At 40.1% G+C, this 15181-nt stretch overlaps 1 protein-coding gene across 4 annotated transcripts in view; it reads left to right on the forward strand.

The window, feature by feature from the left end:
* SLC23A2 (solute carrier family 23 member 2) overlaps positions 1-15181 on the forward strand; it is a 62441-nt gene that overhangs the window by 32943 nt on the left and 14317 nt on the right. For all 4 annotated transcript variants that reach the window (XM_085242930.1, XM_010723071.3, XM_019622616.2 and 1 more), the window contains 5 exons: positions 4854-4970; positions 6160-6317; positions 11042-11130; positions 12096-12166; positions 13333-13514. In XM_085242930.1, the coding sequence (XP_085099056.1) occupies positions 4854-4970; positions 6160-6317; positions 11042-11130; positions 12096-12166; positions 13333-13514 (617 nt within the window). The remainder of the gene's footprint in view (positions 1-4853; positions 4971-6159; positions 6318-11041; positions 11131-12095; positions 12167-13332; positions 13515-15181) is intronic.

The following is a 15181-nucleotide window of genomic DNA, read 5'->3' on the forward strand; positions in this document are numbered from 1 at the left end:
CATGACAGCTTTTATGAGTGAAGATCGGGTCGTTCATAAAGACCCCTGAAGATTTTTACCTTAGTACAGCTGTGTTTGTCTCTTTCCTCTTTGGAGATGAGTTTGGTTGTGACTTTTCAACTTTCTTCTTCCATTCTATTGCTTTTCAATCCTGTTTAATAATAATCTTGCAAGCAGAAACACTATGAATCATCTGAACTTTTGTTTAGAGGAAGAAAATTACAGGAAATAAGAAGAGCACTTTTTTCTCAAGTGTTTATTATCTAACTGGCTCTGTGGTTATTTCAGAGAAGCCTCAGTTTGGCAATTTTCTTTTTTTTTAAATGTCTAAATTGAAATGAGAGGAAAAACTCCTTTGGGTCCTTATAAGTGCATCTTGACATTTGTTTATCTGAACCATAGCTGCTTCTAGGACAAGGATGATCTTAAATAGTATAGTTAGTTTTCGAACTCAGACATCAGAATTCACTTCAAAACATACCCTGGGCAAGTAATTATGATGCAAGTCTTGTGGTCTTACATTTTGGAAGAATGTATGAATGCTGCAGCGTGCATCGTGTGGTGTGTCTTACACTTGTTTTGTATGCAGAAATTTGTCTCATGCACGTTTGTGTTACCATCTCGATCGTGCTGATATTATAATGGTCACATCTTGTCAGCTCTTCCCTTTTTCCTTGCAGTTCCTCAGCTTTCTCTTGGTCCTTCCCAGTTATACTTCACAACAGTCTTCATGTCTTCATCTTGCATGATTATTTTTTTCTGTTTGTTTCTATGTTAGTTCCCAACATTTTTGCTCTGCCTTTCAGTCTCATTCTTTTTCCTGTACATAATTATTCTTTGTTTGTTTTTTTTCCAATTTGTGTTGTCCCACTTGTGGGCAGTTAAAAATTTAAAAAATTAATTCATCTCTGATGAATATCTCATTCAAAAAGGTGCAGCTTATTCCTGGCAATTCCCTAAAGCATAACATTATGGCACACTTGGCAAGCACCAGCATGCAGTCAGTATATGAAGGCAGCAGGCGCATGCTTGAGATATGAAATGGCCAGTGACTACCCAGTGACTTATCACCTGGGGAGCCACACCTTGCCCTAATTGTTTGGCCTTGAATGTTTCTTATGCCCACTCCCTTTAACTATTACTGCTGAAGTTCTGATCAAGTTGAAAGCTTCCTTGTTCAAAGCAGAGTAAATCTGGATTTTGGAAGAATGGAGGAGTGTCCTGAATGCTTTCTGTTTGGGAAGGACACTGCTATGATATTTCTTCTTCAAAGTGAGAAAAGTTCAGTTCTAGGGGACCTATGAAGTCATCAGTGACTGCCTGTGTGTTTCGGGGCCAAGCAAAAGTTAAAGCATATTACTGAGGGCATTGATCAAATGCTTCTTGAACACAAGCATGGGGCATCACCTCCCTCTCTAGGAAGCCTGTTGCAGTGTTTGGATCACCCTCACAGTAAGGGAATTTTTCTTTATCTCTATTTTGAACGTCCCCTGGTGCAGACTTGCGCTGTTCCCGTATGCTTTACTGATTACCAGGGAGAAGAGGCTGGCACCTCCTCATTTCCCTTCCTTGGGATGTTGTAGAGAGCAATGAGATCACCTGTGAGACTTTTCTAAACTAGGCAACCACTCATCACAGAACATGCCCTCTGGTCCTTCTATCAGTTCATTGTCTCCTCTGGACACGTTCAGGGACTTAACATTCTTTCTATATTGTGGAGTGCAGAGCTGACACAATACTCAAGGTGAGACTGCACCGATGTGAAATACAGCAGGAGAATCATCTCCTTGGACCAGTTGGCCATGCTGTGTTTAATTCTCTGTTTGTAGATGACTATAAAGTTGGCTAACTCTAATCAGCAGGGATCTTCCCAGGCTCCCAGCACTTTGGTAAATTGTTGACAGTGATCATGAGGTGCAACATCTGCTAATTCCTTCAGCACTCTGGAGTGGATTCTGTCAGACCTCGTGGACTTCAGACCGTGGAGCTGATTAAAATGATTTCCTTACAGTTTTGGTGACCACAAATAGGAAGTTGCTGAAAGTCCCAGTAATGATCCTCCAGCCCGAGCTCTGTCATTAATATTAAAAAACTGAGATGTTACTTTCTTCTGCCTTTTCCTCATATTCACTTGTTGGGTGAATGGCTTCACCAGGCATAAGTCCAGTGTTTTTCCGTCGAGCTTCCCTTGTTGTTGACATACTTGAAGCCTTTTTTGTTGTCTGACAGCACAATGACCACCGTCAACTCAAGTTGAACTTCAGCTTTTCTTGTTTTCTTCCTGCAGGTGCAAACTGCAGCTCTGTAATCACTCCTTGAAACCTGATCTTGTTTCCAGGGATCACATATCTTTTTGCTCTTGTTCCAGGAGGAGTTCCCTGTTCAGCCAGGCTGATCTTCTGCCCTGCTTGCATAACTTGGAGTGCGGTGGGATTGCCTGCTCCTGGGCTTTTAAAGATGGTTATTGAAAATGAACCAGCTCTCATGGATTCCCAGGATACTCTGCTAAAATGCCTTTGTTAGAAGAGCTAGAAAGTTTGTTCTCAAGAGCTTAAAGTTGTTGCCAATTGTCAGTATGTCTGGAGAGCTTTATGCAAACCAGTTGGCTTGTTTCTAAGCCTGCTGAACCTTTTATTCTTTGCAGACAAACGTAGGCATAAATGTAATAAAAAATGAAAAGCTGTAAAAAGACTAGTAAGCTTGAAGGATACGTCATGGTCTTACAGGTAGAAACAGGTCATCGTTTCTGATTTCAGTTGCCCTAAGAAGAAGGGAAATATTCTGTTGATTAGATGGGCAGTTGACAAAGTAAAGGATTGTACAGGATAGAACCTCATCAGTCGTTTGAGGAAAAATGTAATTGCCTCTTTTGATGGCTTCAGCAAGTTAATGCTGATGTGATTTGTGAAACAAAGAGTTTTCTGCTGGTTCTTCTCTATTCTGACCTCATGGGTGGATTTTACAACAGTTCTTGCACTTCCTTTGTGGCCTGTGCCTCTTTGAAAGTGTGTGTGACAGTCTTTGTAGAATAAATTACAGTACCTCTGGTTAGCAGAGTTCTCAGGTGGTGCATATATTACAGTGAAGGGGAGGGGAGACAATTATACACACATAAAAATGCATTTGTGCACGTGTGCATGTATTTATTAGGGAATGCTTCACCGTGCTGCTTTGTAACGACAGAAGTGTATCACAGGATCTTCTCCGGGTGAATCTGACATTTCTCAGTGACTTTCATCAGCTTCCAAATCTTTTTTCTGCATATCTTTGTGGCTCTTTGTGCTGTACCTTGGATTTATGCATACTTAGGCTGACATGGAATATATGCGTTTTTCCAAAGTTCCTGTCAGAGAAGAGATGTGCACAGGTTTACAGCTGCTCTGTGCTCTCCCTTCAGTATGAGATGAAGCTCTGAAACTCAGCTTCATAACTTTTTTTTATTATAATTTTTTAGAGAACTCAGTCAAGGGAGCAGTCTTTCACTTTCTGGTCAATGAAAAATGACATTGGTGCTGCAAGCTGGTAAATTAACAGATGTACTTATTGATCTGTTCAACAGCTGCACCTTTAATCCTGGTGAGCAGAATGCCTGGAGCTTAAGGCTGTTAAAGTCTTTTGAAATCAGTGTTTTTCTGTCATATTCTACTGTAATAACCTTAGTCTTTCCTTAGCAATATGATTGTTTATGCTCTCTGAATTTGAATTGATGTAATTACCCAGTGCTAGATAAAAGGGAAATGCCATAGGTCCATTTGGCTTCCCTGACCTTGTAGGTGATACACAAAGTGGAGATGATCTAGGAGCGATCTGTGCACGTGCTGTGATTTTGAAGAAGTAAAGGCCATATGAAGCAAAGTCACAAGTCTGGCAGAAGCGCTGGCCTGTTCTGTAGGGCTGCTTCACGTGAGATCAGGTTCAGGTGTGGATTAGGTCAGAACAGCAGTTACATAATGTAGTTTTTGGATAGCTGAGCTGAAATGATGAAATCTGATATTTCCTTCTACTTTTGTTGTTGGTTCTTAATGCTCTGAAGTGTTTGCATTTTGATTCTCAGGAATTGGACAGCAGAGAGTTACAAACAATTCCACTTAGTTGTAAAGAAGTGGTTGTGCTGAATCTTGTTTTAATGGAACATATGTGGGGGTTTTAGAGCCCGGGTAGGTTTGATCAATGTTCTGTTAGCTGTGTACGAGGGCCCCAATGTGGTCTCACTTAAATTCCTGTAGGTTTGCGTACAAATTGACCATATATGTATTATTCAGTTACAACAATTAGGGTTTTTTCATTTATTCTTGAATGTGGGATGGGGAAAAGAAAGCTATCTTATGGCTAAAAAACGGTTAACCAAGATTCAAACTGGGTAAGAGCTAAGCTGGGAAGCAGCTTCCAGGCTACACAAATGAGGAACTTCCTTGCCTGTGACTTGGGCCTCTTGTGCAAAGGTGGCTGTTTGACTTTGCAGATAGCCAGTGTTGATTCTTTTTCTTAGTTCCAATTCTTCATTTTTCGTTCTTTTTTTCTTTTTTTTTAAACATACAGTATTTTGGGACACTGTGTGACTGCCGGATTGGTTGTACCATAAATGAACTGCTGTGGTAGCATAAATAAACAGGAAATGGTTTATACACGTGATTTGTTCAGTGCAGTTTCTGTAGCCAGAGTTGAAGATGAGCCCATCATCAAAAGTAGAAGGTTTCTGAAAATGCAACATACAGATGTTGCTTGGGATTATTACACCAGACTTGCAGCATTTGGGAATTGTCTGATAATTCAAATTCAGATTATTCCTATGTAATATTAACCTGTGTTGTTTTGTGTCCTCCTCCACCTTTCTACCCTCCCCCATTTGATAGAGTTCTTTGGCAGAGACACTGGACAGCACTGGCAGTTTAGATGCTCAGAGAACTGATATGATTTACACTATTGAGGATGTTCCTCCGTGGTATCTCTGCATATTTTTGGGGTTACAGGTATGTTTCAAAGCAGCTTTCTTTTTTCCTCTGGGATTTTTTTAGCACTTTCTGTGTATGTGATAATTTGATTCTTCCCACACTCTCACACATTTGAAAAGCTGTTAAGATAGTTTCTTCTGAAGTTGATCACACAGTAAGTTTACTATGTTAATAATGACCTATATTATTGCTGGCTTAGTTATTAGTGAGATTCACTTAAATATTTATTATTCTAAGCTGTTGTTAGATAGGACGTAAGTTAGCAAGTAAAGTGCAAAGCTTCAGAAACTGACACTTTATACCTCTAGAATTAATGCTGATGGGAGATAATTGTTTACTGCTGAAACCTTGAATATTAACCTGATACTGTAGTGGTTTCTGTTCTGCAAACTTGATAGCACCATCCTGCAGTAATTACCTGCAGACTTAGAAATAAGCAGGGTGGGCAAATTCTGTCGCTGCTCTTGGATGGAATGTGTGTGCATCTTGCAGATGTGATTGTAGTGGTGAGCTGGACTGTACTTCTAGCCCAGCCACTCACTTATATGAAGAACAGCTCTTTCCATCTCGCTTCCTTCTTGAATGGTAATAAAATCCATCCCACAGGAATGCTGAGAATTTGTTAATATCTGTAAAGTATGTTGAGATCTCCAAACAAATACATTCCGAAGCATCTTTTTTACTTCTGCCTTTCCTTCAAGAGCAGGCAGTTCTGTAAGGATTATTGTTGAATATGGTGGCACCTATTTGTTTGTTTGCTTAACATACTTAGATTGGGAAGGAATTAATGACTACCTGTTTTCTGATACTTGGGAGCTTATTTACATACTAGTCTGTATGTGCTTTAAATTCATTTGTAAGCTATTGGTTTTTCACATGGTTGAAAATGAATGAAGTTGTTTATCTACTTTTCTGAGTTGAAAGGTGTTTTCAGCAGTAATCTAAGTACTTCCTCATCAAGAACAGTAGCTGTGCAACTATGTAAATGAATTAGTGATCATTAGCGATGGACTAGTGGTACCTTAACATGGAAGCAAATACATGAAGAAATGCCTTAGACCCAAGAAATGAGTCATTTGGTAGGTAATGCAAAAGCAAAAAATTCCAGTGGAAAAGAAAAAAAAAAAAAAAAAAGGTCATAAACTAAAAAACAAATAAATAAATAAATAGTCTGATGTATTAACACATATTTTGTTGTTGTTCACAGCACTATTTAACATGTTTCAGTGGAACTATAGCAGTTCCCTTTTTGCTAGCTGATGCCATGTGTGTTGGATTTGACCAGTGGGCCACCAGCCAGTTGATTGGGACCATTTTCTTCTGTGTGGGCATCACTACGTTGTTACAAACAACTTTTGGATGCAGGTGAGGTTTGGGACTTGTTTCCAGTTGTGGAGATGGTGATTGTAAGATTTTCCAGGATGTAGGTAGAGATCCAAGAAGCAGTCTTTTTTCCAAAGGAAAAACACTAAATATGAGATAACTGTCCCCTATTTGTGAACTGCTTATTAAAATCTTTGGAAAACTTATCCTAATTAAAGATGGATCTGAAATCAGAAAATATATCTCATGGGTAAGAAAATCCAGCATGAGGAAAAGAGAAATCTGAGAACAGAATGTAGAAGTGTTTCTGAGGAGAAGGATAAATTCACACACCTTTGCAAAGAAGAATTAATTCTGATGTTTTCCTTGGGTTTTTTAACATTTTCCTCATTTGGAAAGATTTATCTTAGAAACAGAATCTTTGGGTGGAAAAGTTATCTCAGCGGGGTGCAGAAGTAAAGTCTGTTGTATATTGAGATCAGTTCTTATCCAACACGGTTTCAAGTATTTCAGCTTTTTTAATGTAATCTTCAGTGATGTTTTAGTTTGAGAAGATGCATTGCTTACATACTTTCTTGACTTTTGACTTTGAAAAGGAATCTTTGCTTTGTTTTTATTACATTTTGTTAAATGTAGAAAATCGTATGGCAGAGCGGTATAATGGAAACTGTTGAAAGAGAAGTTTCTTTCCCCAGAGTATTTTCTTTATGTCAAGACTAATCATATTTTCTGCCTGATTGGCTCTCTGTGTTATAAGTTAGCTCGCTTTAGCTGTAATCATAAATTCTCAAGTACCACATCTGAAAGGAAGCAGAGGAGCAGTGTTCAGTGCCTCTTGGTGTTCTGAACCTGATCGACCTCGCTTATATTCGGGATGTTTTTTCCCCACTCCAATTTGTGCTTTATGTAGGAAATGAAGAGATCATTGACCTAATTAGGAGATAAGGTCTTCTGGTTTTCATCTTTGAGTGTCTGCTTCCTGGGCTTATTGAAGTTGAAAATCTCCATATTTTCTGGACAAATGCAGAGTTGTGACTGAATGGATATTAATGCAAAAGGGAGCTTGATTTTCCTGTGCACCTAATGGGTTTCTTCTTCTGCCTCGAATTTATCAGAAGAAACTTTCTTGTAATATTTCCAGAGACGGATATGTCTTCACAGATCTCAAGCTTGTCATCTTTCTTTTTTTCCCTAACTAATCTTGGCTTCATGTCTTTATTATTTGCTATAGAATTATTTGAGGCTCTTTCAAAAATAGGTGTGGTCCCATCAGTCTGAAATGCTCTGTTCCTCCTGTATAATCCAGTGCTTGCCCTCTGTGGTTTTCCTTTTCAGAGCCCTTTTCACTTGCCCTGCGAAAGATGTATTTATAAACTGAAGAGGTAATTGTGTTTGGGTCTTCTATTTAAGAAGAAAATTCCAGTGGCTGAATGTTTTGTAATGATTTAACATGTGATTCTGGTTTTATATAAGGGTGGGGCTGAGATAAAGCAGCAACATTCACTAAATGAGATTTTCAAGTATTTATTGGCAGGCATGTCAGTTGTAAAGTATTTCAGCAAATAAAGCCAGCATGGTATCAGAAGGAGAAATTCTGTGGTTTGAAGGTTCATTTGGCTCCATTATGAGGGAGAGTTCTGGTCAGTCTGGTACCCATGCTAGTTTTTAGGAATTCAAGCTATTTATTGGATTTCCTTATAAGCCAGAAGATTTTGCAAGGATTCAGAGCAGTTAATATGACTGAAACAATCACATAGAGCTTTAATATCTAAACATTTTAGGCTTATTACTGTGCCCATCACATTGTCTAAGCATTCCTACATCTGTGTGAAATGTTGATATAATGAAGAAGATTCTAAATGACTTCAGCTTCATAAATAGCTCCAACTTCACAAGTGCTGCTGCCAAAACTGAGCAACTCAGCAATATAGCCATGATATTCCAGTACCAGGCTGGTGGTACTTAGCTAGTAATGAATGCCTGGGTTTGCAATGGGAAGGCTATTTCATAAAGCACATTCCAAACTACAACTGTCTCTCCAGAAGGATACTAATTGTGGCTGGCTGATTTGGGGTAGTGTTTAAAAAAAAAAATGAAGAAGATAGAAACTGTTATTTTCTGCTTAGACAAAAGCACAGCATTTTGAGCTCAGTGACCCTTCTGGGAAATGTTTTTGGATTAACCATCTTTCGTGATGATTGAGCAGATAGCTTAGCAGGACTTGCTAAGACCATATTATGCAATACGTAATTTTATCCAGGTGAATAGTCTAGGTCTACAAAGAGGGTTTGGGCAGAGTAAAAATACCAGCTTGTTTTTAAAAGCACCAGAATGCCCCAGTTTTGACAAAACAGCTGAAGTTAAGCATAAACTGGCTAAAGATGAGGGAAGAATTTGTGCAGTGTGAATATCTGGGTGAAGAGTGGGCTCGCTGGCCAGGGTCAGAGTCATGATGATGAATGGAGTTAATCCAGTTGGTGGTTGGTCAGCAGTGGTCCCCGTGATTTGTTTCTGGGGCTCGGTCTAATTAATGTTTTTATCAGGAATCTGGGTGAAGGGATCATCAAGTGCACCCTCTGTAAGTTTGTGGACCGTACCAAGTTGGGTGGGACTGTTGATCTGCTTGAGGAAAGGAAGGTTCTGCAGGAGGTTCCCAATGGGCCAGATGAGCGGGCTGTGTCCATTCGGATGGCATTCAGCAAGATCTGTTCCTGGGCTCCTGTGTTTGAGAAAGACAAGGAACTACTGGAAAGAATCCAGCAGAGGGCTTCAAAGGGGATTAAGGGCCTGAAGCACCTCTGTTATGAGGAAGGATTGAGAGACCTGGGACTGTTTAGCTTGGAGGAGACCGAGAGGGGATCTTAGCAACATTCACAGATACCTGAAGGGTGTGAATATCAAGAGGATGGGAGCAGGCTCTCTGCAGCTATCTGGAAAAGGAGGTTGTAGAGGGATGGATGTTGGCCTAGTTTCTCTTGTGACAAGTGGTAGCACAGAGGAGGTGGTCTCAGTTTGTGCCAGAGGAGGGCTAGACTGGATATCAGGAAGAATTTCTCCACAAAAGGAGTGGTTAGGCATTGGAGCAGGCTGCCTGGGAAGTGGTGGAGTTGCCATCCCTGCGGGTGTTTGGGACGTGGCATTAAGAAATGTGGTTTGGTGGTGGGACTCATTAGGTAAAGTTGAGGATTGGACGTGATGATCTTGAAGGTCTGTTGCAACCTTAATTACTTTATTATTGTGTGGTTTTATTATCTTTGGAAGGATAATTCTCAGTCTGAATGCCCACTGCAATTTGTGTCCTGTAAGTGTGCCACCAGTGAGGGTTGTGCAAGGTTTCCAGGGGGTGTTTTATGTCATAGAAAACTCACAACCCAGACTTGTCTCAGTGTGACTGACCTCATCACTGGTGAATGTTCTTGCAAAGTGCGTTTACAAAATCATTATGCAGGGACAGAGCACTGTGTAGGTGGGACAGAGGAGTAACAGCTTGTTAAGAAGTATTACATGTTATGCCATGCTTGCTCAGTTTGCCCAGTGAACTTTGGAAAATGAGGTGAATTATTCACTCATAGCTGCTACTGTTTCTTCCCCAAAGCTTTGATTTTTGCTGGAGAAAGGTAGAAGGGAATTGTGTGCAGGTCAGTTGTCCTCAAGTGGCTTCATGTATTTCATAATGAGTGACTTTCAAACTCGACTCTCCAAGTTTGCAGCAGATAGGTCAACTTGTTAGATAGCTCATGGCTCACACTCCTTTCTGTAATAAATAGGTCATCTCTTCTGACTTCCTGCCTGTGAACTTTTACAAGTGCTGTTAGTAACATGTTTCTGTTTTGAACTTTCCTCTGTTAAGCAAGTTTCTGTTCTTTTTTCTCCTTGTACCTTTTTGATCTTAATCTGAATCTGCTACAGTCAGTTCTTTTTCCTTTACCAATACTTGTGCTGGCATTAAGGCACTTGACTGTGGCTGTAAAACAGCCATAAATGCAGTTCAGTTCCTAGTGGTGCATGTGCAGCTGTTTCACATGTTATGTTTGAGATCTGCTATTAAAGAGTTACAGTCCGTTGGTATTTATAGAACAGGTCAAAGTGCATCTTCTTTCTAGTTAAGTAACATCTGAATATTTGTAATGCTGTGCATTCAATACATACATAGTTGGTGCTGGTGGATGCTCTTCAGATATTAAACCTTTTGGGAAGTGTAAACACCACTGCTAAGAATGTCATCTTGAAATGCTTGCAACATTTGTATTTATTGTTAGTAGCCACCCGGTACATCTAATCAGCACTTAGCTACCTAATTGTTGTTTACACATATACTTAAAGATGATTCTGTAAATGACTCCATTTCAAGTCATGCAGTGGGAAGGTCCTTACCTCTATCAGAAGGCTCTTTAATGTGGTGAGACTGAAAGCTGAGTGTTCAGCACCCTGCCTGGTGCTTACATCACAGCATGCGTCCTCATCTTTGTTGTGATACTGAGTCAAAAACTTAAAGCAACGTCAGGTACCTGCAGTCAGCATCCAGTAATTACCTGTTACATCTTGTTGACTTCACACACGTAGCATCTTTTGTTAGGCCTTTCTTTTGGTGATGTCTTAGCATTTCTATGTTCTTTTTAATAAGAAATTCTCGTATTTCACATTTGTGGCAGCCATCTGATACAGGATGGTTTTGAGGATGAATAAGCACCTAACTGCAATTGATACCTTGACACAATGCCATGCCATGGAGTAGCATTAGCATCTCTTCTTTCACTTTCCACCAGGTTACCCTTGTTCCAGGCGAGTGCTTTTGCATTCTTAGCACCTGCTAGAGCAATACTCTCCCTGGAGAAGTGGAAATGTAATAATACAGGTAATTGTCATTTATGCTTGTTCTCATTTAAGTGGCAAATGACCCAGATGTCATATGGAGCAACTACTGAACCTTTTGGTATGGAAACTGCAAGTAATGAGCAGGGGATATAGAAAATGAACTCCTTGTACAAGGTTAAAACCTTGCTTTAGAAGATTTCTAAAAGTGTCCCTGTGGATTTCTGGCTTTTATTCTTTTATGTCCATGTCTAATCTACTTGTTTTATAAGGGAATTAAATGGAAGATGCAAAATTTAAGAGAGCCATTAAGGCCTTGTTAGAAAACTTCTGTTTGTTAGAGTTAACATCCAGGTATAATTTCTGCTTTGATGACACATAAATCCTTTGCTATTGAGAAGATTAAGCTGGGAAAGAGCACATGGGTTTCAGTTCTCAGACCTGTGTCAGATACTTCCAGATGACAAAATGTGCCACAATCCTGATACGTACCTGGTTGAGAGAAAATACTGTCCAATAGATAACATTTGATTGCCAAAGCAATTTTTCCACTACTTGAGCTTTTCAGAAAGAACCTTTGCTGCATCTTGCTCTTAAACCTTTTAACCTTCAGATACTGTCAGATGGGGCTGTTACCATGGGGTCAGTTCATTGTTCAGCAAGTGACCTAAATTGGCTAACAACAAACATTGGGGGGCTTCCTTGATTCCCAGCAATTGAGTAATTCTCCATTCATTTACTTACTTGAGTGGGAAAAGTCTTTAAAAAACCTTCATTTCTGAAAATGACAATTTTTTTTCTACTTCAGTACACTGGGTAAAATTAGTGGGTTAGCTCTTGGGAAATGTGTGCATGTTACTACAAGATTTATAGCATTGCAGAATTTTTTTAAAATGTAAATCAAGGTTCTTTTGTTAAGCTGTGTTTAAGGGAAATTTTTTTTATTAAATGATGGCAGACAAACTGAGGAGTAAATATCTGTCTTTTATCTTTTCTTCTTTTGGTAAGATGTAACTGTTACAAATGGAACAACAGAACTGCTTCACACTGAGCACATCTGGTATCCCAGAATACGAGAGGTAATGTAGGAGTAGCCTTTTGCAGTTAATCTGTCCGATTTCAGTTAAGTTTCTCATTTAACCATCTGTGTGTTCTCATCGTTGTGTTGCTGATTCCTTCTTCCACTGCAATTTCATTTGAGTATATCCCTTTACTCATTCTATGGAAGTCTTGATTTTTTTTTTCCAACTTGTTCATCGCTGAACAGCAAATATGATGAGTTAGTTGTCACATTCCAAAAGATATGCAGTAAAATGCACAAGTGAGATGAATACTGTTCTTGTAACACTTGCAATTTGCACTCACCAGTAGCAGCTCAGCAAACCATCGGCTGCTAGCAGACCACTTGCCTGCTCACTCTGGTCAGTAGGCTGTCCCGTGGAAGGTAAAATGCAGTTGGCAAATGTGTTCATCCCCAGGTGTTTGAAGTTGGAGACTTCTGATAAGACCTGGATTCTCCCAAAAGATTTGCTGAAGTATATCAGACTCCTTCTCCACTTGAAGCATTGCAGTCTGAACCTCATCGTTCACTGCAGAGCCCACAGTGAGGGTTGTGCCCAGGCATCCCACTACAGTGGTAGATAGCGTAGTCCAAATCAAGGCGTGTGTCATGGAATTTATCTCCCATCCCGTTGCTTTGGGCTGCAAACTTTTTCTTAATTAAAAACAACCCCTCTCTCTTCCCCATGTTCAAACCATAGCTACATCCTGCCAAGAGCCCTGCAGCCAAGAGGGCTGACAGTCTCCTGAGACCACAACGCTGCTCTATACCAGCTTCTAAGGAGCACTTGTGAACAATGCAGCATACACTGCCCCTAGGAGCTAGGAGCATCACCTCCGTGGCGCCACCAACCCTTGCCGGCTCGATCTGAGAGCTTAAAGGTTAGCCTGGAACCCAGGTCTCCTGTCTGACAGTGTGATGTGCTATCCACACAGCTACCAGACTGGCCCACTGGTCTGTTGTGTAATAGTTTTGTGGAGAAAACCATAAGTGTTATGCTTAAGCAATAAGTCACTTAAACCTAATGAGCTGTTTTATGACAAAAAAAAATATATATATGCTGAGTTCTTCTGTGTCACTGAATTCTTTGAACTGCAGTTTGTAATCCAGAGCAGAAAAAAAAATGTTTTGGTTTTGTTTTTAAGATGTGACTAAACTGTCTCTTTGCCATTCTTGTGTGTTCAGATCCAAGGTGCTATTATTATGTCCTCACTGATAGAAGTGGTGATTGGTTTGCTTGGCCTTCCTGGTGCCCTGCTGCGATACATTGGACCTCTGACCATCACACCAACTGTTGCTCTCATCGGCCTCTCTGGTTTCCAAGCAGCTGGAGAAAGAGCAGGCAAACACTGGGGTATCGCTATGTTGTAAGTACTCAGGGTGTTCCTGATGTAGAGCAGTGAGTCCCAGCTGGTAAGTCATCACAGAGATGTTCTGGAGTGCCAGTGAGGAAGCTGAGTCTGCTTGGCTGCCAGAGGTAGTGTGGCAGTGCTCCCAGCTCGGAGAAGCAGAACAGGAGTCTGGGTGGGATCAGCAAGCAATTAGGGAACAAAAACCACAGCAACTCAGGGAGAGGAGGAAGGAGAGAAGGCTGACAGTGAAGTGTAGAAAACAGAATGTTATGAAACGATAGTTTGTCTGGGAGTCATGGGTCCATTAATTCAGTGCAAACTTAAAAGCGATTCTGCAGAGCATCAGAGGGACTGGTGGACAACTTGTATTTCTTTTTTAATGATGCTTTTGCACATTTCTTATTTGGCAAAAGCAAGCAAATGGCTTTGGTAGTAGTTGTCCATTTCTGATTTTTGCTATTTTATTTCTGGGTACCTCCCAGAAAATTTATATGATGCCAGAATACGTATTTCCATAAATGCCAGTTGCTGAGGAAACAGATTGGACTTTTAGGATGAATATGATTTCTTTTTCTACACAGCTGCTCTTTTTTTTTTTTTTCTTTCTTGCTATTACATCCTACCTCTACTTTTCTATTTTAATTTTCATTCTGTGGAAACTCTGAAGTTGCTTCAGTGAGTGCTATTTCAATCTCACGGTGAATTTGGAACTTACCTATTTCAGAGATAAAATTAAACAAGAATGTGACAGTATTGGAGGACAGCTGTGGTAGCTTCAGTGTGTCTTGTATTATTCTTTACTAAAGTATAAGAATTCTTTCAGTTACTGAAGTGTAAGTAGGCTGACTGCTGTTCAGCAGGCGGAAATACTTGGACAGCAAGTTTCAGGCCATGCTGTGCATATTTCTGGAGGTATAGATGCCAGGGAAACAAACAAAATGTGATTAGGAGTACAGAAGGGAATAGCTGGGAAAAATGAGATGAAGCAAAGACAAAAGTTTCCTGTGAGATGCTGTTGATACGCAGCCAAATTGGGATGGAAACCACACTCAAGGGAGCATGAAATTGGCTGAAGCAGTTGAAATATCCGATCTATAGCGACCAGCTTTGAACTGGCTCTGGAGGTGGAAGGAATGAGTTGATGCGATCAGACCGTGATCTGACACATCTGTTAGCACGGTACTTTGACCAAGTAAAGTATTCTGTAAGTGCAGCTTATGGTTAAAAGGGCTGTTTAATTCATTATCTCCAATGTTAGCATTATGGATGTTTTTGTAATTCTGTTATGTTAAGCAGCTGACACAAAGGAACATTTATTTTCGTGCAAAACAAATTCTGTGCAAGTTGGGACTGATGCTGTATCAGTCACATAGACCTTTGAGTTGGACATGGAAACCTGTAATGACAGTTGACATTTTGCAGATGGAAAAAATAGATCCATTTAGGAACAGGTTTAAGTACTGCTCAGTCAATAAGTATTTCTGGCTCCAGCCATTCAAAATGTGTGCTGGAGAACTGGAAATAACTCCGTGGTCATCTAGTGCCACTCAAAAGTAACTTGATTTCTACAAGATATGGCACTGAAAATGGTCTTGCCTATTCTGATGGGATAAAATGACTGCATCACTATCTAGCACAATGGGGTAATATTTGTGTAAGAGCTGTTGGCCTTCGTTAGCTGC

Source organism: Meleagris gallopavo, chromosome 24, assembly GCF_905368555.1.
Source record: "Meleagris gallopavo chromosome 24, MGAL_WU_HG_1.1, whole genome shotgun sequence".
Lineage (NCBI taxonomy): Eukaryota > Metazoa > Chordata > Aves > Galliformes > Phasianidae > Meleagris > Meleagris gallopavo.